This window comes from Cavia porcellus, unplaced genomic scaffold (assembly GCF_034190915.1).
Source record: "Cavia porcellus strain 051 isolate PalLab524CR breed Dunkin Hartley unplaced genomic scaffold, mCavPor4.1 scaffold_31, whole genome shotgun sequence".
NCBI lineage: Eukaryota > Metazoa > Chordata > Mammalia > Rodentia > Caviidae > Cavia > Cavia porcellus.
In genome coordinates, this window is record NW_026947514.1 from 15,164,276 (window position 1) to 15,187,820 (window position 23,545).

At 46.0% G+C, this 23,545-nt stretch overlaps 1 protein-coding gene across 2 annotated transcripts in view; it reads left to right on the forward strand.

The window, feature by feature from the left end:
• The window catches only part of Kcnk10 (potassium two pore domain channel subfamily K member 10), a 137,905-nt gene that overhangs the window by 494 nt on the left and 113,866 nt on the right, over positions 1-23,545 (forward strand). The window contains exon 1 of one of the 2 annotated variants that reach the window (XM_063241576.1): positions 2,426-3,004. The exons of the other annotated variant lie outside the window; for it this stretch is intronic. Coding sequence (XP_063097646.1) covers positions 2,953-3,004 — 52 coding nt within the window. The 5' untranslated portion in view covers positions 2,426-2,952. Of the gene's footprint in view, positions 1-2,425; positions 3,005-23,545 lie in introns of those variants that run through there. 2 annotated transcript variants of the gene reach the window in all.

The following is a 23,545-nucleotide window of genomic DNA, read 5'->3' on the forward strand; positions in this document are numbered from 1 at the left end:
GTACCCAGGGATTTAGCTGGGAGATGGGTCTATGGCAAGTAGCCCCTACAAAGCCTTTTACTCAGACCTGCTCCTAGGCCAGTACCATCCACCCCAAACCTCCCTAGTCTCCCTGGGATTGCACCTGGGAAAGTCTTTCAGTACCAAGGACTAAAACAACTTCTAATGAGGGCCTGCATACAGTAGCTCAATAAATGCTTGTTGATGGGCTGATTGATGATGCATCCTTAAGGCTATGTTTTGTACCACGGAAATTTGCCCTGTACGGTGAACTAATTCCTTAATATTGACCCTAGAGTGTAAAGATTTGATCCCAATTTATTTTGCCAAGAAGGAGGGGCTGGAGCCTTGGGTCATGGAGTACTTAGCTCATCAGGCTGTACTCTAAAGAACCTATCTGAGAGCTTCTTGGTGAGATTCACGGGGCTGGGGACCAGGTGAGCTGACGAACTGCTGGCACATAAGGTATGGGCCTCGGGATGGAGAAACTTGGGTTTGAGTATCTGCACTGTGACCTTGGGCATGTTTCTTTATCCTCCCGAGCCTTGGTCTTCTCATCTGTAAAACGAAATCAGTGGGCGATTAGAGAGATGTAGCAAAGATGAGCAGAGAGGGAGGGGATCAGAAGGAGAAGGCTGATGCGGGAGACTGACTGTGTGACTGATGAGGCTAAAACCACTGCAGGGCAGTGTGTGGGTGACAATTCCGAAGGGCAGGGCAGAGTGAAGCTGGGAAGTGATTAGGAAGGGGCCCACTTTGGCCCTGGGGGCACAGGTCTCTGAGGGGACTTGGTAGAAGAAACAGATTCCCTTGATCTCATTTCCTGGTCTCTGCATCCTCCCAGTCCAGCCAGCAGAGGAGGCAAAGTGTGGCCACAGAGTCCAGGGAAGGCAGCTTGGAAGCACCCGAGGAAAACCACCAAAGGCTTGGGACCAGGCTGACCCCAGCCTGCTCTTAGGGATCCGGCCTGGGGGGCTTTAGTGACATAGCACTTATTAACCTTTCCACTGACCCCAGTGGACCTCCAAGAATCTTGTCCCTGGACCTAGAGACCTGGCATGATAGGAGGGGATGGATGCGAGGACGGCACTGCTGACACAGGGGTCCCCAGCTCAAGGTGCCTTAGTGTGGCCTGCAATTCAGACAACAGCAACGCTGCGCCCAGGCTAGACAGGAGGGGAATGGTCATTTCGTCCTTTATAAGGAAAGGCAACAATGTACCAGGAACTTTGGACAGCAGGTAGTGAGTCCTATGATGGAAAGGTCCCCAGCGATCCGTATTGGCCACATGCACTACAGCGTGCATGATGAGAGCACACATAAGGGCCAAATCCACGGACACGTTGAAGGAACAGTGACTTGAATCTGTAAGTCCCCATGGCTATGATCTTAGGAAACTTCCTATCCAACACTGCTGCATGAAATTCATGCCTCCATTTAGCAAATATTTCTTGAGCGATTACTATGCGGGAGGCTCCTTTGGGAGGCTTCCTAGGGAATTTGTAAGCATCATTCATTCATATTATTACTTTAAGTGGCCCATGTAAGAGCACCTCCGCAGCACCGTTCAGGCTCATCGGGAGGCCAAGGCCTGGGCGAAACCCATGTTTCTGGCGGGGGCAGCTGCTCTTTGGTAACTGGGCTGGGGGCATTTAGCACTTACTGGTGTTTGGTCCCCGGGGCCCGGTTTTGGAGCCGCCCTGCCTTGGTAACTCCGCTTTCCTCTAGGGCTGCCGCGCCTCTCCAGCCTCCTCCCCAGCCTCCTCGCAGGCGCCCCAGTCGGTAGCTGGGGAAGAGACCGAGCCGCGCCTGGGGAGCGAGCTTTCCGAGTGGGGAGCTGCCAGGCTGTGCAGAGCCGGGCCAGAACAAAAGGCTCATGGCTGGCACCGGTCTCCGCGGAGTGCGGTGCGGACGGGGGTTCGGAGCTCAGGCGGAGCAGGCGCGGGAAAGGACCGGAGTGAAAAAATGAAGTGACAAAGGACGAGGAGGAGGAGGCGCGCAGGGTGGGAGCAGGGAGAGGAGGTCACCCTCGAGGCCGAGGGCCGCCGGGGGCTGCGGCGGGGCCGCGGCGGCCCTTCCTCCGCCTCCCGCAGAGCCTTCCAGGCAGCCAAGCGTGTCTCCGGCTGCAACTCCGCGAGCGCACCGCGGCCGGCCGTGCCAGTGAGTAGCAGCGCGCCCGCCGCCCGCGCCCTCGCCCCGCCCGGCTCGCCGCCGCCGCCCACCGCCTCCGCCTCCCGCCGCCGCCGCCGCCTGGGGCCAGGCACCGGGGTCCCCGCGCCCCGCCGCCCCGCGTGCCGGCCCTCCGCGTTCTCCGCGCGGAGCGGCACCTGCGGCGCGCCACCGGGAGGGTCCCCGCCGCCGCGCGCTCCCCCGGCGCCGCGCCACCCCTCCGTCCAATGGCTTTCGCGGGGAGGGGAGCGGGGGGCGTCGCCGGGGCCCGGAGCCGCGGCCGGGGAGGGGCGTGTGCTCTGTGCGCCGCCGAGCCCGGCTGACGTGCCCGCCGGAGCGCGCGTCCGGGAGTGTGTGCGGGTGTGTGCGGGAGTGCGTGCGTACACGCCTTCGGGGGCTGGAGCGACACTGCAGTGGGCTTCGCGCGAGCCTCGGCCTCCCGGCCGCTCAGCCCCCAGCCCCAGCCGCCGGCGCCGCTCTGGGCTCTTTCTCCTCCCGAGCCTTCCTCTCCATCCTTCCATCCACCCCTCGCCAATCTTACTTTTTCTTTGACCCACCCGGCTGCAGCCAGCCACCTTGTCAAGCGGTGCCAACCCCCAAGCGCTCTCCCTACACCAACATCCTCCTACCTGGCTTTCTGTGGCGTTCCTCCTCCAGCCAGTCCAAGGCTCCCCCATCCTTGGAAATTGTTTTGTTGGACTGCTCTACCCAGGCGTGTATAGCTCGAGGACTTAATTATTATTTTGATTTTTTTCATTCCCTCCCCTTCTGGGCAACGGAGCAATGAAATTTCCAATCGAGACGCCAAGAAAGCAGGTGAACTGGGATCCTAAAGGTTGGTATTTCCTACTTTTGGCAGCCTCGCCCTGCCTCCGTTTCCTGCGAGCAAGAGCGAGCGATTCCAGGAATGGGACACTCCTGCTCCTCCTGCCACCTTGTGTCCCGAGGCGAAGAAACGCGCCGGGGATCCGCGGCGCGGGTGGGAGGAGGGCGGAGGCAGCCTGGGTTCGGACCCAGTTCTCGCCTGTCATTACCACATAATCATTGTCCCTTTTGGATTGTCTCGCAATCTACTTTTAAAGATACACCACGCCGGCTGTTTGGTTTGAAATTGCACCAAGGGTTGGGATCTGCCTTTGACTTTGTGTGCCTCTGTGTGTGTGTGTGTGTGTGTGTGTCCTTTGTTTCTGGTGATCTTTGTCTCTCTGGCAGATGGGTGCGGTGCCTCCCCCTGGACTTAGAGCTGGGCCACATGCCCTGGGTGGCCTCGGTGGGAAAGGTTTCCTGGCAGCGAGCGAGACTGAGATCTGGAAGCAGTGATCCCTGGGGGCGGCCCCTCTCTAAAGCGCACAGAATAATGGTGCCCTCAGGGCTTCCCGAGGCTTCCTTCAATCTTGTTACTACACCAGGGCGGCTAGTTTGGCTCAGGTGAGGGTGGAAGGGGCCGCAAAGGTGATGAGGAGGGTGGGGTTGAGGTTCCCTGCGGGTGGGACGGGAAAAGGCTGGGAGGGGCAGACAGTGTGCCCTCCAGCAGTGGGGTGGCTCCCACGCCTTTACCCACTTTTGGAGGCCCATCTCTGTGTGCCTCGCGTTGACCACGGTGTCCTGTGGTCACTGCTGGAGCAGAGGAAGTTGCAGGCGCTGTCCAGGTGTGACTGGAACGTTGAGGCTTTGCCTTAGCTCATCTGAAAGCTGAGTTGCACAAGGCATTGTCTCTGTGTGTTTTGGAGTTCAGATTTATTTGAGGAGAGAGTGTGTGTTTAAGGTCCTTTAGGAGTGCATTGCTTCTCTAGACTGGAAAGCCTTATGAATCAACTTACTATTTGTTTGTTTGTTCATTGATGTTAGGGATTGAACTCAGGACTTTTGCCCTGAGCTATATTCCAGCCCTTCAAAATTTCTTTTTATTTTGAGACAGGATCTTAATCAATTCCTAAATTGCTCAGGCTGGACTACTCAGGCTTGTCATCTTCTTGCTTTGGCCTTCCCAAGTGCTAGGATTACAGGTGTGTGCCACCACACCTGCTTTGGTTGTTGAAGAGTGACAGAGGGGCTATGTACTTTGAAATCACTGCGGTGTTTTTTTTTTTTAACATCTTACATATAATCTAAACCTTGTATTTTGTCTCTGATCTTCAGAGATAAAGAAATGGGGCTTTTTTAGATCCCTGCAGGACATATCTATCAAATATACATGACACAGAAGCATAGTGCTAGTCAGAATGGGACTGACAGAACTCTACCTTCTTAGAATTTACGCTGAGGGTAACAGCTTTATTACAGAACAGAGGTGTGCATAATTGAAATTTATATGCATCTCATGAACATCAGGATTTTAAGTCGGGATTGAGGAGGACCAAGGGATGCTCGTGATCAGGGAGGCTTCCCTGAGATTACAGCTGTAGTGAGGTTGGAGAAAAGTTAACTGACCAATGAGAAGGAAAAGGGCTTTCAGGAGAAAGAATGGCAAGTGCAAAGGCCCTGAGGCAAAAGGAGCAGGTGTGTTTGAGGAACTGAATGGAGGCACAGGATCAGATTCTAAAACCCTTGCTTGGGTGAGGTAGGGTTGTGGCGCAGGAGGAGGAGTGCAGGCTTTAAGCCCCAAAGAGTTTCAAGCAGGAAAGTGATTGAGCTGAGCTAAGTTCCATAACAAATCCTGTGTGGCTGTCGTGGGTGCAAAGCTAGGAGCAGGCAGAGTGGTGCAGGGGGCAGCGCGGTGGCTGTGGGGACGGAAAAGTGTGCAGAGCTCCAGAGGACGCGAGTGTAGTGGCTTTTGTGTGGATAATGTGTGGAGGTGGGTACATTGCAATGCCTGGCTTGGCAGCCAGGGCAGGAGCACTGTGGCGCAGGCTCGGGATTCCCCCATCTGTGACTTGCTGAGCTGGCCGTGTCCCGGAGGCATCTGGGTGAGGGGCTGCCAAGTGGGCACTTGTCTACAGGGTGTGGCACAGCACACATCTTTCCAGGAGCTCCCACAGAGCAGGAGCACTGTGGGGCTGACTTTGGCACGCTGGCTTTGACTTTAAAAACACGTTTCTGTAGGATCATCAGCCTATACATTTACAGCCTGGTGTTAGACACAGATGACATTTCACAGTCTGAACAGTGAGGACAAGCGTACATGTAGCATATACAGTTACAAGTACTGCTAAAAATAAACAGCTCAGTAAAAACAGCAGCATTTAAAGAGCGGGTGTTGCACGCCAGGTGTTTGATGTATATTATTTCATAAGTATTTTCACAATGCTTCTCCCATGGCGTTGTTGTCTCATTTGATATGATACTTGCCATCATGACACTAGTGCGTGCTCTGACTTCATGCGTGGCTGTTCTTAAAAGCGGAGAGGGCAAGCAGTCTTTCCTAGCTGGGGGATGAAGGGAAGAGGAGGATGGTGAGACAGTGTAGCATATTTCACATCTCTCTAGAACAATGCACCAGACAATGGCCTAACACTTTTATGTATGCTAATTTATTGAATCATCACAAAAAGCTTAGGAGAACGGTGCCACCCTAGTTTTACAGATGAAGAACCCAGGGCTTCCCCACCCAAGATCGCACAGCTTGTAGGTGGCAGGGCTTGGGTAAAATCTGGGCTCCTGGGCTGGGGATTTAGCTCAGCGGCATAAGCACCTGCCTTGCAAGCAGGCAGTTGTGAGTTCGATTCCCAGTACCGATAAAAAGGAAAAAGACAAAAAAAAAAAAAAAAAAAAGTTAAAAACAAAATCTGGGCTCCTAACACTTTTCTAGGGTTCTACCAGACTCTTGCCAAGGCTCAGGGGCCGAAGAAGCTTGCTAGGAGAAAGACAAAGAAGAGACAGGAGGAAAAGGAAGAAGGACTGGGAGGGGAGGAGGAGAAGACAGAGTAGAAGGTGTGGGAGGAAGGGGAAGGAGTAGGCAGGGTCCCTATTCACTCTACCTCTCTTGGTCAGCGGCATCTTCCTTTGTCCATCAGGTGGACCAGCCTCTGGCCCCTGGACGGACTTTGAGTCTGTCGTGTGGAGGCCCAGGTGTGCACACCAAGTGCGTTTAGCATTACGAGGAGGAAAGGGATGCTGGCATTAGAATGGCAAAGCAGAGGGGCCATTCCTATCACAGGGACATAGGCTGTTAACAAACTTGGACCCTCGAGTGGAGATGCTCATGAGCTGTGGAAAGAATTATCACTACGGTGTTTTGCTTACAGCCCCAGTACCTGACAACTTGATAGTACCAAATGATGGTGGGCTGAGAGCAGGCGGGGTTTGATTGCTCTTGGGTGCATTAAGCAGACACTATCAAGGGGTGGCGGTACAAAAATAAGGCCTAAATATAACATGATTGGTCTCTGGTGAGCCCTGGCCTTCCCCACAGTTGCAGACCTGAGCCTTAACAAAGGGTTGCTGTCAGAGTGGAACTTATGCAAGGGCAGGTGAGCACGAAGCAGAATCAGGTGCATGTCCAGTCACTAGGATCACTTAGTCATGATGTGCTGCTTAAAATTGAGATTGTCACTGCTTATGTATGTCAAGAACTTTTATTTATCATCATCATCATCATCATCATAAACATCTTTCTTCCTTTTTTTTTTTTGGACCAGGAATCAAACTCAGCACTTGCATTTGCCCAGCCAGCAATTGTGCTGCTGAGCTATATCCTTGGCCTTCATTGTCGTTATTTGTGAGACAGGGTCTTGCTATAGTTCAGGTTGGCCTTGAATGTACTGTGTAGCCCAGGATGGCTGGTGATCGTCCTGTCTCAGCCCCCCAAATGCTGGGACTACAGGTGTGTGCTACCATGCCCAGCTGTTACTGTATTTGGAGCTTTTAAATACCAGTAAAATCAGTAAAGAGTATTCTCAGGGCTGGAGGTAGGCAGATCAATATAGTATACCATCTCAGGACTTGGAAGCAGAAGAATTAGGTTCTACAACCAGTTGTAGCAGTAATTATCCATGTGACTTTGGGCTGCTTGTTCACCCTCCCAGTGATAGGCTTCCCTTTCTTCCCAGGCAGGAAGAGGCCATTGACACTATCTTTGTGCATCCTCACCCTTCTTCAACTGACTTTTGGGCCACTTGGCTTTCTTCTGTTTCTCAAGTAAATGATCTCTGTTTCTCAAGTAAATGATCTCTGTTCCTGCCTCAGGCTGTACAAATAAGGAAAAAGGGGGCACATCCTCAAATAATGTGAACCAGAAATGACATGATACTTCCACTCTTTCATGGGTCTTTTAAGCCTCAGAAACAATTTTCCTTCTTTTGTCCCCTTTCACTTGGGAGAAAAACCTGAATGGGAGAAGTCATGGGTGAGTGGCTCATTTAGCCTGACACAGATATGGTCAGTGTTCAGTTAGTAATGGATCGTGTTAGCCGTCGGAGTGGGGCAATTCTCAGGTACTTTAATCCATTTAAGAAAGTGGCAAAACCACAGAATCGGAGCTGGAGTTTTCCAAAGCTACATTTTTAGTGCGTATTTTCGATTCATAATTCCAGAGTCCTGCATTGTATGGTGTCTCACCTTTCAGTTTACAAAACGCTTTTTACAAATGATCTCATTTGTTAAGTAATTCTATTTTTGTAGATATGAGAGTCTTAGATTTACCAACAGGTGAACTCAGATCTAGAGAAGGCAAATTACTTCTTTGAGGTCCCAAACTATAAACAGTTAGACCTGAGGCCAATCTAAGACTTAAGGTACATCTAGGGTGGTTTCTCTGAGCTTTTTTTCCTTCCAGTCTGTTGGTTCCACGCCCTCCACTCCTTCTAGTTGGAAAGTGTGTTCAAAAGTTTCTCTGACATACTTAGAGGAACAGGTGGCGCTTTTGATCAGTGAGCCTTCACCTAAAGACCATTTACAGTAAGCGGGACCTGCACAGACTGACACATTCATCACCTCACGATTCAGATTGCAGACACTTGGATCTAATCACTGCTGTCCTGGCAAGGGAGCTTTCAGTCTCTTGCAAATGAAAACCATATTCAACTAGCTAGGTCTCGTAAGTGCTGTTTTTATTAATGTGTTTCCAAACACACATTTGTGTAGCTTAGATTTTCTGGAAAGAAAAGAAAACAATCTATTTTTGACTTAATACCCAACTTTCAGAAGAATGGCATTCTAAATGAGATTAATAATGAGTCCAAATCATTGCAATTATCTTAGAAAGCACAGAGGAACGATGCTCCAAACATTTCCTGGGCCAAAATGTGGTTCAAGGTTCTCTTCTGGCAGTATCTAAGGGAACTTTATCCCTTTGCCAATTCCAGCAACCAGCAGGTGGAATTAAGACTGGGCGGGTAGACTTCATTTGCTATTTTATCTTGTTTCCAAAACATCTGTGCTTTGGCTTCATTTTAACTCAGGTGTATTTAAAAAACGCAATGCAATCTTTCCTCAAATTGGGAGACTTCCACTACAGCTGAAATATGTGCAAAGTATATTTAATATAGTCACAGTGAGCAACTGAATTCCTTTTTCTTTTTAGTCTGCAGGGAATTGCAGAGAGAGGGTTTAATTACTCATAGTTTAGTAGATTTGGATTTGGACAGCTCCCCTGGTGGGAGTACAAAGGCCACTTGAAAGGGACTATCTTTTTTGTACTCTGATGCTGTTGTGAAAGGCATTTACTGAGTGAGGCCTAGATAGCACGAGGGTTGGTACGGTCTCAGCTCTGCATGGTTTGGTTATGGGATCTATCTAGAGATGGCCTTAAATATGTACGAGGTCACCATGTCAATTACGCCCACCTGGCTGATTTTTCTTGGTAAAGGCTCTGGTCCTACCAGTACGTTCAGTGGAAACTTTATGGTTTATCTGTGTCAGGTTTATCACTATTACCCAGAATGGGGAAGTGAAGACCATGTATGTACTTTCTAAGTTATTTATTCTTTCGTTTTTGGACAAAGTTTGAGATTTTTTTTTTTCTCATTGAAAATGAGCCCTGACTTTCTAATCCCTCACTGACGGTTGGACACAAGGGTAAGGACAGCTACACTGGTCAAAGAGGGATCGGTCATGTGGAGCACTGCCCTCCCTGCCTTTGGTTTTCTCAGGCTTAGAGGAGGAAAGGGATAGGCGTTAGAGGTTGTGGAGTCGGGTAGGATTTCAGAGGATTCTGCTTTCTGCTACCTGGAGATTTTGGTCCTATTATCCGCACCTTCCATGGAGAGAACTTTAAAGCAGAGTGGAATAGCAGGAAACAGGATTAGAAAGAAAAACGTAGGATTTGCTACAACACACAGCTAGAAGATTACAGTCAACTTCTCCTTTGTTCCTCCTCTTTCTTTTTCTTTTTCTTTTCCTGCTCCATTTGTAGAGTTCTGATCTCAGTTACTATTTCTCCTGCACAGAATTCTCATTTTTTCCCATTCAGTTACCCAGTGGGTAGCAGTATTTTTAGTTTAAAAAAGATACTTGAAGAGACTGAGATTTGCTTGGGGGATGGAGAACTTTGAAGCCTCTTATGGCCTTTCCAGACAAGCCTACAGTGCATACAAGCTGGTGACAGTTTTGCTACCAGGAAAATGAGCTGTGTGTAAGCGGACCTGCAGGTGCCTAGAATTACAACACATCAAATATCTTAGCAGGATAAAGGTAAACAGTGTAACTTACTAACTCCAATGTGATACAGACCTGACAGGCTGAATAGCGATGTTTGGTTTCCTGTGTGATATTTGACAATGGAGCATTCACCCACTTTGTCAAGTGAGACAAGAAGCCAGGCATCAAATGTTTATGTGAGAAAGGGCTTGGAGGTGGGAAGATTTTATCTATTAGCTTATTTTTTTTTTCAAATTGAGGACAGTGCATTTTTCCTCATTTTAATCATGTATCAACCTGGGTCAACTTCTGGATTCTACTGGTTAAAAATGGTTCAAAGCTATTCTTTTTTGTTGTTGTTTTGTTTGAGCAGGGTCTCATTATGTAGTTTAGGTTGACTTTTCACTCAGTATGTGGAGCTCTTAACATTGAACTCGAAGGGATTCTCCTGCCTCAGTCTCCCAAGTGCTGGAATTCCAGGTGTGAGCCACCATACCCAACTCCAAAAGTGTTCATTTCTAATGAATTTGAGGCAAAATGGGAAGTAGTGAGGATAGATCTGATTTATCATATATATTCTTTTTTTTTTTTTTTTTTTTTTTTTTGTCTTTTTCCTTTTTATCGGTACCGGGGATTGAACTCACGACTGCCCGCTTTCAAGGCAGGCGCTTATGCCGCTGAGCTAAACCTCCAGCCCCTATCATATATATTCTTTCAATTTCTTGATAGGGAGATTAAATGTATGGGATGGTTATTTAACCCACACTCTGGAAAAGATGCTATGCTCTGTGGAGTATAAGAATTTATGTTAGAAGGATCTGAGTTCTAGTGCTGGCTCTGATACTCATATAAAATAGGAGAGTTAAGCTGTTGATCAGTATGGTCTCATCCTTTTCTGATAATCTTAGATCACTTAGACCCTAATTTGAGATACATAATTTACTAGTCACTGATTTGAGCACGTTGCTTCCTTTCTCGGTGGCTTGGTCTTCTCCTCTATAAGAAGGATAAGATTATAACTGGCTTGTCCTTGGTTTGTTATGTAGATTAAATTGAGTAATGTATCAAAGCTCTTAGAATAATGTCCGAGCATGGTAAGGGCCTTCTGGATGGTTCCTGCTCTTGTGGAAACTGCAGGGACCCCTTTTCTGGAAACTGGGAGCTCAAATCTTCCAAATCTTCTAGTTCATCATCCAAATCTTCTGGGAGTGTGGCCCATAGCAGAGCCTACCCTCCTGCAGCTGTCATGGGCTCCCAGTATTCCTCGTCCAGGTTTTAAAAGCTGAGGCTGTTCTGATTAAACTAGAGTGAAGGAACATGATTTAGAATCAGAATATTTGAATCTAAATTATTGATCTAATTTTATTGGCTGTGTGTCTTTATCCATTGGGACTGTTATATTAAAATGTCATAAACTGAATAGCTTATTAACAACAGAAATTTAATTCTCATGTTCTGGAAGCTGGGAAGTCCAAGATCAAGGTGCTAGTAGGTATAGATTTGGCATCTCGTGACAGCCCATTTTCTGGTTGGTGTCTTCTTGCCTTAGCTTCACAAAATGGACAAAGTCACGGGGTTTTCTTGGGCATCATTTTATTTTTTTGATAGTGCTGTTAATTTTTATTTTTGAACTATTCTTTAAAAAAATAGCGAGAATAGTTAAAAAGCTACTTCTGCTTTTGTGTGTTGGACAGGTTTGCATGCTTCATGTGCTCCTTTGGCGAGAAAGAATCTTGCAAAACTGTTTAATCCAGTGTTACTCAAATTGAGTTTCATGACTGTCAATTAACCTCAACCAGTAACTTATTAGAAACATAGTCCTGACCTTTTGAATCCGAGGCACAGGAAGTGGGAACAGGGAATATATATTTTATTTTATCTTTTTAAAAATTTACTTATTTATTGTTTATTTTTTGGTACCAGAAATTGAACTCAGGACCTTGTGCTTGCCAGGCAAGTATTTGTGCCACTGAGCTATATCCCCAGTCCCTAAATTTTATTTTAAAGAGAAAAAAAATAATCCCCCAAATTTCAAAACAAGATCATAAGAGAATACCAGTGGTTAATACATTGTGTATCATTGTCTTTAAATTAGTTACTTGGAGTACAAGGTATAGGCATTAAATTATCCAGACTATGTTAGTATAAACCTTTCTTTTCACTGATGTGAGAGAAATTAATGGTATAACCACCTTAGCTATCTTGTATGAGCCTCCCTGTAAAAATTTATTTACTTATTTATTTATTGTGGTTCTGGGGATTGAACCCTGTGCCTTTTGTACTGAGATACATCCCCAACTTCTTCATTTCTATTTTTAAGATAAGGTCTTGCTAAGTTGCTAAGTTACTCAGACTGAGCTTGAACTTGCATTTCTCTTGCCTCAGCCTCCCAAAGTGCTGGGATGGCAGGTACGTGCCGTCATGCCCAGCCTGTTGGGCTTCTTTACAGTAGCGCTAATCCTATCATGGTGACTCTGCCCCATGACTCTCATAAAGGCCCTGTCTCCTAATGTCATCATTTTAGGCATTAGAATTGCTCAATATAAGAATTTTGAGGGATGCAAATATTAAGATTACATCCCAGTGTGAACTTGGGCAGGTCATTTAACTTCACTGAATCTTAGTTTTCTCTCCTGGGTAAAATATAAATCATGATAATACTTTATAGTTCTTGAGATGATCAGTTGAGATAAATATGAATAAGTTTTACAAACTATTAAATTCTAGACTAACATCTCCCAGAGTGTGTTCTGTAAGACACAAACTGGTTTCAACAAATGTTCTGTGAGAAACAAATTATTTGCCAAATCATTTTGCAGGCTGATGCATGTTCAGTATTTCCTGGAGAGTCTTCCTATAACTTAAAATATGTGGCTGTGTAACAAATAACCCTATATCTATTGGCTTCAAACGATGTCGAACATTTATTGTCTCATAGTTCTGTGATTGAGACATAGCTTGACTGGCTGGTCTGGCTAAGAGTCTTTCTAGGGTTGTGGTGGATATTGGTTGGGGCTGCTGTCCTCTGATTGCTTGGCTGGGGCTTGAGGACCTTCTAAGACACCTCACTCATGTGATTTGCAGGCTTCTGGAGGTTGTCAGGGAAGGGCCTCCCTGGGATGTTTGTGTGGCTGGTGTGGCCCCAGAGCAAGTGATTCAGGAGAGGATGGGGCAGGACTGGCAAGATTTTATAGCTTAACCTCAACAAGCTCACATTGCAAATCTACGGTCTTCGTTAGATGTGTGTCTCTACATTGAGTGTCTCACATTTGGAGGGGCTTGGGGTGACCAAGCCCACTTTGGAAGGGAGAAGTGTCAAAAAAATATGAGAACATGTTTTGAAATTACCAATACCATTTTCTTCCTCCTGTCTATTGAGTAGCTACTAAGTGGTAGCCACTGTGTGAATCATTATCTCATATAGTCCTCTTCATACTCAAAAAATCCCCCTGAAATGATTATTGCCCTGTTTAAACAAGTTAGACAAGGAGGCTGAGGCACATAGAGGTTAAATAAGTTGCCCACAGTCACCTGGCAGTGCCATGACGTAACACAAGTCTTTCTGGCTTAACACCTACCTCTCGCCTCTACTTCCTGTGCCTCTCACTGGTAATCTTAAGTATAAAAATCTGTTCACACTGGTTTAGTCCTGCATTTTCACTTAACCCTGGAGCCATGACTCATTTATCTCCATTTCCCTTTTCTGTCACTTACTCGTTGAAACTTTGTTCTAGAAAGACAGCAAGCACGATGATGATTGATATAGAATATAAATACATGTTCTTGTACTAAATCTCAGTCCAACCTTTTTGTGTTATTTGAATACAAAAGTATCCCTTGAACCTGCCTCATGGGGGCATCCTGTGGTGTATAGCCATTAAGGATTCACCCAAAATGATCTCTTGACATACTGTGTTTTTCCTTACTGTGACACTAGAGTTGAATGTAAACGTTCATGGCCCCCCTTCTCTTACATTTTTTTCCAGACACCCTTCTTTTATAAATTTAATGGCTGAGAACCCAAACTTGTTGGGTAAAGACATGAAAATCTGGGAGGCCTCTGGGCAGAGTGGTAGAAACACAGGACAGGATGTCTGCGAGTCTTGTGCCTCGTGTGTTCTGTGACGTGAACGTGCCAAGGTCTGGGTGGTGTGACTGAAACATATCAGAATTCTGCCAAGGCGGCAGGGACAGAGAGGGGCACACACTCCGGGCAGACCCTCCCAGGGAAATGAGGATGGATAGCACTCTCTGTCGTATTTCAAGTAAACATTTGTCTATCTATCTGTCTGTCTGTCTGTCTGTCTGTCTGTCTATCTATCTATCTGTCTATCTATCTATCTATTTTTAGTGTTCTTGTTGCTTTTTCTGTACTTTTTTTTTTTGGTTCCGGGAATCAAACTCTCAACCTCGCACTTGCCAGCCAGGTGCTTATGCTGCTGGGCTAAATCCCTGGCCCTTTTTCTGTACATTTTTGAGAAAATGATTTCCTGGAAGCAGGGTGCCTCTATCTGATGCCTTAGTGTTCCCAGCTTTCCTGTCCTGACACGCTTGCTTATTCCTGAGTACCTCTATACTCTGGAGGGAGTTTTGGAGCTTTGCTGACCTCGGTAGGGGGAAGCGAATACAGTTTTTTTTGAGTGTCACCATGGATTTGAGAATGATCGTAGCTGGATATTGTTGGGTATGTCGTTTCCTCTACCAAATGACAGACAGCGTCTTGGGTGTGAGAGAGGATTAAAGGAGGCTGCCCCAGGCTCCAGTCACATTCCAGAGCCAGCTCTCTTGGCTTCTGTAACCATGGTAACCAATGACCAGCAAAGTCTCAGGATGCCAATATGCCATGGTGCCCACTCTCTGGTTCTTTGGTTTTTTTTTTTTTTTTGTTGTTGTTGTTGTATTCCTGGATTTTGGATTCCCTCTCCTTTTACCTCAGCTCTTAACAATGACGCACTTTGAGAATGGTTTTCTATGTAGTGCTTTTAACTTCCAACTAACTGCATTTCCTGAAACTGTATGTTCAATTTCTTGGTCCATAGTGGCTTTGTTATGACTCAGATCCAGTCACATACACAGGTTTCTTCAGCATTTCCATTTGAACTGTGACACACTGGTCACAAAGCATGGAGAGTACATAGGTGTGATTGTGGCTGTGTCTAACAACACAATCCAGGAACTCGGTGTTTCCAGTAACCCTGCCGTACTTGCACTCAGCTTTAGATTTTGAGATGCTTGCGCATGTTTCCAAAGAACAAAGAAAGCCAATGGGGCAAAGAAAGGAGGGCTCTGATCTGAGAGATGTGAATTTTGCTTCTGGCCAAAAGTTGAGGTGTGAGGATGGGGGTGGGGTGGAGGTCACATGGTGTCAATTGCATTAGGAGTTTTGATTTTTTTTTTTTCCTGAGAATCATGGGAAGGCCTGGGATATGAGGATGACATAATCAAATTTTTATTTTAAACATGTTTTAACCACCCATGAACAACCAATTCAGCAATGTTTTTGGAGAATACCTGTTGTGTGGCAGGCATGGTGCTGGGTGTGGGACTTACCAGGACTATCCATTTCTGGATGTGACAATCATAAGAGTTGATAAAAAAAATATTTAGGCAGCAAAAAGCATTTCTTAGCATCTATGGTTTGTGATAGCCAACTCCAAACTTCTAGTTGCAAATGGGCGGAATAAAGCAATGGCTCTTGCATTGTCAGTTTCTGTTAACTAAAACCACCTTTTCCCTGGCTTTATTACATAGTTTTGCTTCTGTGATAATTTACATATCTGGAGGGAACAAGCCAGTAAAACAAAAGCTATGGCGCATCGATGTTTTCTTTAAATGCTGCTTGGATGCATGTGGCCATCATTCCAACATAATGGGCCTAATAAAAATTGCCAGTGTCCCCTCTACGCCTGCTGTCATTTTGTTTCTTATGTGTGAGGAGGTATTGTGACAGTGACATATTTTTCCTTCGGATATAATGGGACCCCCTGCCAGTCCTGTCCTTGTGGCCTCAGCCCAGAAGGCCTCCTCAAAGCCTGAATTAATGAGAGGCTACGAAGCACCGATCTTTTTTTGGGCCGAGTGAGAACACAGCCTCTATAGGCGCATGAATGACGGCTTGTCAGCCAGTAATCTCTGCATTCAGCCGTAGTTCTAAAGACAACCACAGCAGGGAAGGCTTGAGGAGCCCCCAAAATTCCTGTCCACGCTGACCCATACTGCTTCTTCCAATGATGAGCAAGGTGCCCACAATCCACCCAGCACTTTATTTACCAGCTGTAGTCATTCATCCATCTGCTACTTGTATGTATGAACACTGAGTGTCCTACAGAAAAGGGGCTGGGGACACATAAATATGAAACAAGCCTGAGGCTGTGCACCTGGAGAAATCACATCCTTGGCCACAGATACAGGTGCCTAATCAAGCTCATGATATATATATATCATGATAATGTGTCGATAAAGATGAGGATTAAGATATTGCCTCCAGAGCATATCTTGTTAAAGTGCAAATGGAGTTCCTCAGGGTGACATGATGCCTGTCCAGTGCCCATCCCAATTAGAGAGCTGGGGCAAGAGGGAACAAAAGGCAGCACTGAGATGTGTTGGTGGGCTGGCATAGAGTGAGAAAGAGCCAGTCAGTCTCCTGTAACAGGTGTGGGTGAGGTGCCTTGTCGGGAGTAGACAGAGGGCCCTGAAGGCAGAATATGTGGAGAAGAGTGAGGAAGGATCTCCTGGTCATATTAAAATCACTTTGGACATTGGGAGGGACTTTGGAGTATGCAAGCCCAAAGAGGCTTTTTGGTGGTCTAGATTGGTCAGGTACCTCGCCCTTGCTCAGGCAGCAGAGGGGACAAAGTGCATCTTGGACAATCTTATCTGTTCACCTCCATCGTCTAATACTGCCTCCCAGGTAATACCAGCAGATTCTGGGCATGTTTTTCTTTTTCCATTCCTTTGGGAGAAAGAACCAGGGAAGAGCTATAGACTGGTGGAGCCTGGAACACATTGGCTGTGAGATTTCAAAGTAAATTCTCCGTAGTCTGTAGCAATACCAATGAGAATGTGTACTTAGCCTCTCAGAGAAGACACATTCATTCACTTGCTCCTTGTCATGGCTTGTGTGCAGATGTTCTAACAAATCCTCATGCAGTCATACATGGGGCTTTTACAGAGGAGGCTGGGCCCAGAGTGTGTGGTGCTGGAATTGATTCATGGAGCAGTGCTAGGATCAAGGGCACTAGGATTAAGAGTGCTACTCCTTCTAAGTAGTCTGGAGAAGATACAAGGGGCAGAATGGTGCTGCTAAGGCCTTTTGCTTGCTTGCTTTTGCTGTCTTCTACTTGCCATGAACTGTTTCTCCTCTGTGATGCCCCTCTGCCAAGCCACCCTGCCTCAGAGCCAACCAAATATGGATTGGAACCTCTACAAACTGTGAACTAAATAAACCTTTTCCCCTTTTACTTTGGATATTAAGTATTTTGTCTCAGCAATGAGAAAAGTAACTAAGACACTTGTGAACACTTTCAGAGTACCTTCCATGTGTCAGGCACTATTTCAGGCCCTGGAGATACTATAATGAACAAGACAAAGTCTGTTCTCATGAAATTGCCCACAGAGCCAAAGTTTAGGGACTCTCATAGAGTCAGGTTGACTTCTGTATTTTAGAAATGAGGCACACATTTCACAAATAAAGGGATTAAAAAGTGTTATAAGAAGAATGAAAATGAAGCTGTTCTGATATTATATTGCTCTGCAAAAAACGTTTAGTTTGATAATTGAGTATGGAATGAACACTGATCTTGCTGAAGGTAGCAACATCATATCACAAAATTCAGTGATTTTGAAGAAAGCCTTGGAACTGTCTAGCTTGCATTTAAATTTTGTTAAGAACCTTTGTTAATTAGGACTCTGTGGGTTTCACATATATAGTATTGAGAAGACAAGAGTTTGAATCTTCTCCATACTGATGGCCTGGTGATTAATCTCTGAGGTAAACACACGTGTGTGCGTGCTTTAGCTGATGGAGAATTCTTGCTTTCCACAATTTCCAAAGTGTCTAAATTTACATGTTTTCCAAATAGGGGGCCCTTGGGGCTTCTGTGTGGAATGTGCCAAGTATTCTGTTTCTTGGCTGCACCAGGGCTGTTATGGTGGACAGCAGAGACCCATGGAGAATCACAGAGGTGGACCTGGATCACCAAGGCTTAAGGAGGGAGCAGAATGGGCCATGATATCTGCTAAGAAAGAGACCAGCATTTGTGAGACTCTTATCCCGGATTTGAGGCAGACCAAGCGAGGCCATAGTTGTACAGACAACACTTCAGCCGAATAGATCTGTAAGATTCATCCTGCAAACAGCTCCCAGAAGATTCAGCTCAGTTTGACACTAGTCCTAGAGATCGAGGGAGCCCTGCCAGTGGCACTCTGCCAATGGTGCCAATGATGCTGATAGCATCTGTCTCTACAGCTGGCTGTGCTGGAGATGAGGTATGTTGTGAGGGAGTGTGCAAGAACTCAAGTGTGCCCCCAGCTCTGCCATTTCCACGCTGCTGATTTTAGGGCTAACATCTCTCTGAGCCTAAACCACCCTACCTGAGACCTAGAAATGACAACAGCCTTATCTCAATGTCTGGTGAGGCTTAAATGTAGCCACCTACACGAAGAACAGAGCCCAGTGTGTGGACACAGGAAGCACCCAACGAATGATGACAGTGATGTTACTGTTAAGGTTCCTTTGCTAAGCATCTTGTAGGCCTCCGCCCAAGTGCTTATTGTTGTTTAACATGTGCGATGTAACTAGTGTGTGTGTGTGTGTGAAAATAACGATTTCATTTTGGGAAGTGAGCAGGCATCCAGTTGCAGGATTTCTGGAGCTGCTTCCTAGTGGCAGCTGCCTCAGTGACTCTGAGAAGGGTGGAGCACATCACCTGGCTTGGGGTTGGTACCCTCCTGTGATGACAGTGTTGCCAATGTGAACGTCCCCGAATGAAGGGGACAGAGGTACACATTCTTGTGGCATTTCTCCAAGTGATTTTATTGGCAGATACAGTGGAGATAATCTTGAGGGTTATAGCGTTTCATTTTGGTCACCAAATCAGACAGGATTCACCCTTGGATGGAGTGAAGGGACACTTCCTGACAATGTTGGTGCCCTCAGTGGCCTCTTGGGGTGTCTCGAAGCCCAAAGTTCTTTCAGTATCCTGGGAGCGTCTCCCTGTCTGTTTCTCCTAGCAGACCCTCTTTGGTTTTGAAAGATGTTCCTCTCCCTGTCAAGCTCAGTCTGGAGGTCTACCATCTCCCTGGGTGCCTGAAAAAAAGAAATCTATGATTTACTCACTGTAGCAACCGAGTCAATGTTGCTTGTTCTGCCAACTACCCTGGATGCTCATGGCTTCTGAATAACCGATGTCTGGGGAGGGCTTCATGGCTATTTTTTTTCTTGAGATAGAGTCCTGCTGTGTAATCCAGGCTAGTTTTGAACTCACTAAGTGGCCCAGGTTGGCTTGAACTCTTGATCCTCCTGCTTTATCCTCCCGAGTGCTGGAAACACAGGCATGGCTCCATCCCTGGCTCCATAGCTATTTGTTTTTTTTAATAATGGCTATTATAAGACGTAATTTACAGACCATAACTTTTGGCTATTTAAAAACATACAATTCAGTGGTTTTTGGTATATTCGCAGAGCTGAGCAGCCATCACCACTGTCTGATTTTAGAAAGTATTCCTGACTCCAAAAAGAAACACCATCAGCAGTCACTTCCCACTTCCGCTCAGTCACTCCACATCCCAGGATGCCACAAATCTTCTGTCTCCATGGCTTTGCCTATTCTGGACAGATTGTACAAGTGGACTCACACAACATACAGATTTTTGTGATCGGCTTCTTTTACTTAGAGTAATATTTTCAAGGTTCACTCATGTTGTAGCATCTGGATCTATTTTGAATGTAGAAATGGGCAGTAATGCAACCTAGTAGTGTTAACTCTATTTTGAACATGAGAAAACCAAGACCGAGAGTGTTTGTAGCTTTCTCATGGCCAGCCTCCTTGGAAGAGTTAATGCACTGGGATTTGCACTGAGGTCTTCCTTGGCTCCCAGACCAGACCTTGGTTTTTCTCATCCACACATTGGTCTCTAGCTGGGCCTCTGCGTCACGCTGAGCACCATCTCTAGGTAGATACCACACTGGGTACAGTGGCCCTGAGCCTTAGGCCTGACTGAACTCTCCTCACTGAGGTGGTCCTGAGAGTTGTTGCCATGGGATTCTGATATCCTCCATCTGCCTTGCGGAGAATATGATTTCTTGGCTTTGTGCTTTTGAGCCATGTGTTGCCCACTGTAGTCCTTCTGTCCTCTTCCTAAGAATTGTGGTATAAACCAGGAATGATAGAAGTGAAAATGATAGAAGCATTTCTGGTTTCTAAGCACAGCAATCTAGTCACCCAGTGTGGTGAAATGTCATTTTTCTTGCCTGGTCTTAAGAGGAGAATGGTAATGAAACACTGTGGAATGTAAGATGCTCCTCTTTCAAACCCGAACCTCCTGCTCAAAGGCCTTTCTGGAATCATGAGACGGGGCATCCATCCTTCAGTTACTGGAGCAGTAGGAAGAAGGTACTGGGCATAGGTGTCCGTGGAAGAGAAAGGCCTGGTAATCCTGGACCCTTTGGAAGGAATCTTCATGGATCATCAGGGAGCTAAGTGGTGTATCATGGTGAGACAGAAACTCCCATGAAGTCCAAGTCCTGCCCTACATTTTCTAAAAGCTGCTTTTCTGCTTGGAAAAAGGCCTTTTTAATCATTAAAAATGCAAGTGAACTTTCCAGGTTGCTTTCTTTAGGATCATCATGAAAACCTTTGACATAAAACTAGTGGGAATTAGCCCGTCACTCAGCTAATCATCTGAAAGTACACGACCATTCCAAGACTTTGGCAGAGGAATATACTTGTCATTTAGGAATTCAGGCTACTGTAGGTTTCTCATGGAAGTGGCCCCATCCCTGGTCTCAGCTGACCTGAGACAGCCCTGTGTGACGTAGCGTACGTGCCGGTGCCTGTCCTTATCCTCTCACTCTCACCATTTCTGCACACGTGGATGGACCGCTGACGCACGGTTCTCTCATGTTTTGGCCTTTTTTCATGACCAAACCCACTTTGCTACTCTCACTGCAAAGCAGAAAGTGCTGGGAAACTGGTGCACTGCACCCTCTATTAAAGGCTGATGGGAGATGGTGCACAAACACCCCCTCAGGATTAGGTGGGAAAACACAGCAATATGTTTTGCACTGGGACCCGGTTTCTCCAGTATAAAAAGCTCCATCTGCTCCTGGTGGTAGATAGCTTGATAGTGTACCTTTTATTGGTTTTCTTGGCTGCCTTCCCATCCCTCTCTCTTCTCGAGTCCTCGGCTGCTTCCTTCACCTCCCAAGCAAAACGCTTGTGTTCAAATCCTTATTGTACGTTCTGCTTCTCGGAGAGCCCAAATGAAGATATATGGGAAAACTTTATCATTCCCTGCTTCTCTCCCTTGTGCCCAGCCAACTGGCTTTGATGATAGGATTCAGGGGAAACAAACCAGTGCCCCACATGCCTGCCTTCTCGTGCAGGCTAAATGGCTCCCAGGGGATCTCATCTAGAGCAAACCAGCAGCCTTTCTCCCAAGACAACTTCAGTACAAATCCCGATGCTGGTAGGCAATCCATGAAGCAGGAAAAGAGCGGCTGAGACTTGACGAGGCTCGTCCTAGCCTCATCAAACCAGTTTGTTTCCATAATACCCTTTCTCAGAAGAGGACAAAATGAAGTACAGTTGATTCTCATTATTTATGATAATTATTAGGTTCTACAGAGCTGTTGCAAATACTGAGCTACAAATGCGAACCATTGCTTCTAGGGGAAGCTCGGGGTTAGGTTCCTGCAAGCCTCTGGTCATGGTTTTCTCATCAATTGAGCAAGGGATAAGCTTGTTTTATGTGTTTTGGTTTAAAGCCATCTTATTTACTCTGTGTTGTTCATCATACCTTTAGTGCTGAGCTCCAGGCAGTAGCATTAGAACTCATGTCTGAATAAAGCTTATCTCATATATATGTCCTTTCTGTGAGGCGTCTCATACCTTGGACTTAGGAAAACACCATGCAGCCCTGAGTTTGGGAGCAATTTTACACAATGAAATCATCAATGAGAAGCACAAAGTGGAGCATGGGAAGTGTAATTTTTACAGTCTGAGAGCTGAGATGAGAATACAGGGTAACCTCCTTCAGTCTCAGCAGGGGACCTGTCAGGTGACTCCCACTTCTTTCCCTGCTCTGAAACATGCCTAAAAACAACCACAAAAGCACCATGAATATTGATTTTGGGGTGACAAATAAATTTCAGCAAGTAGAAAAATTTGTAACAACAGAATTTGCAAGTAATGAGGGTCTTTCTTATCGCACTGTGGACTCAATTTTAATTCAGCATATTTATAAATGCACAAGCTAGACTCTGACAGATTCTGAGATGCTAATGAGATGGTCCCTGCCATTAAAGACTGTCCATTTGGTGGGGGCAGGGAATTACAAATACAACAGAGGCAGAATACACACTCTAGAAGAGAAAGAAGTGGTCCCAGGGAAATGTGATGAAGAGACTTGAGAGTATGAATCAGGAAGAATTTGGAGAGAAGGTACTGAGAAAGGAACTCACGACCTCGCGCTTGCCAAGCAGGATACTTGAGCCAAATCCCTGGCCCCAGGCCTGGATAAGTCTTGAGAAACATTTTCCACGTTGTGCATTTCATATATCACTGAAAAGGAGGTGATATATATATGTACCAGTTCCCCAAGATGACCACAATTATTATGTATTGCAAACATTCACAAATAAATAAAAATATGTGTATATAGTTTTGAGAAAGAAACAGAAAAGCATAATTTGGTCAGAACAGTCTTATTTCCTGTGATCAAAACTGCCAGCTATGTACATCTGTACCAACTGATTTTGTCTCATTTCTCAATGGATGGAGTGTATCTTCTCCCATCTACTTATACTGGGGACCCCTTTGCCTTTGAAGGGTATGCTCTTTTCTCCTGAACTATCAGTCTCTCCCTCTCTACTTGAATGTTCCCACCAGTGAATAAATGGACCTCTGTGGGGTTTCACTATTTTTTTAAAATTTATTTTATTTTTTTGGGGGGGGTTCACTATTGACATTAGTCGGGTTGCAGCTCCATCCCCATAAGTCAGGCTATTAAAAATAAAAATATTCTACAGCCAAATTAGATAGATTATCTCCAAACCCTCAAAAAATGCTTGTTTTTGTTTTTGAGACAGGGTCTTGCTATGTTGTCCATGCTGGCCTTTAACTTACAGTGATCCTCCTGCCTCTGCTTCCTGAGGGCTGGGATTGTGGTCTTTTATTTCAAATATCAATTACTACACTCTCTATCATGTGTTGCACAGTGTCCTGCTGAATGTGGCTTATGTGGTACAAAATTGCCTCTTTAGAGAATTGTGTTTTCACCAAGGAAGGATGTCCTGGGTGGGCTCTGCTGGTTTGCAATGCCTCACCCAGACCTGCTGTTATCACAGCAGCAGAAGCTGTGGACAATGTAAGAGCATCATTGGCTCCAGCAGCCATGGTGTCCTAAAAGCAGGAAGGAAGTGAAGTGGACTTGTCCCTCATTCTTCTTTTTCTTTCTCTTCTTTTCGTCATGGAGGATTCTTATTTTTTGGATGCCCCACACGTACTTCTTACTTCTCAACTCCTAGACAAGTCACTAGCAAAGAGGAATGGTTTTGTCCATCTTGTCTTGGACCAATTCAGGTTCCTCCTTTGAGCTGTCAGTGGGACCCACCTTCCTTCATGCATTGCTACTTAACACA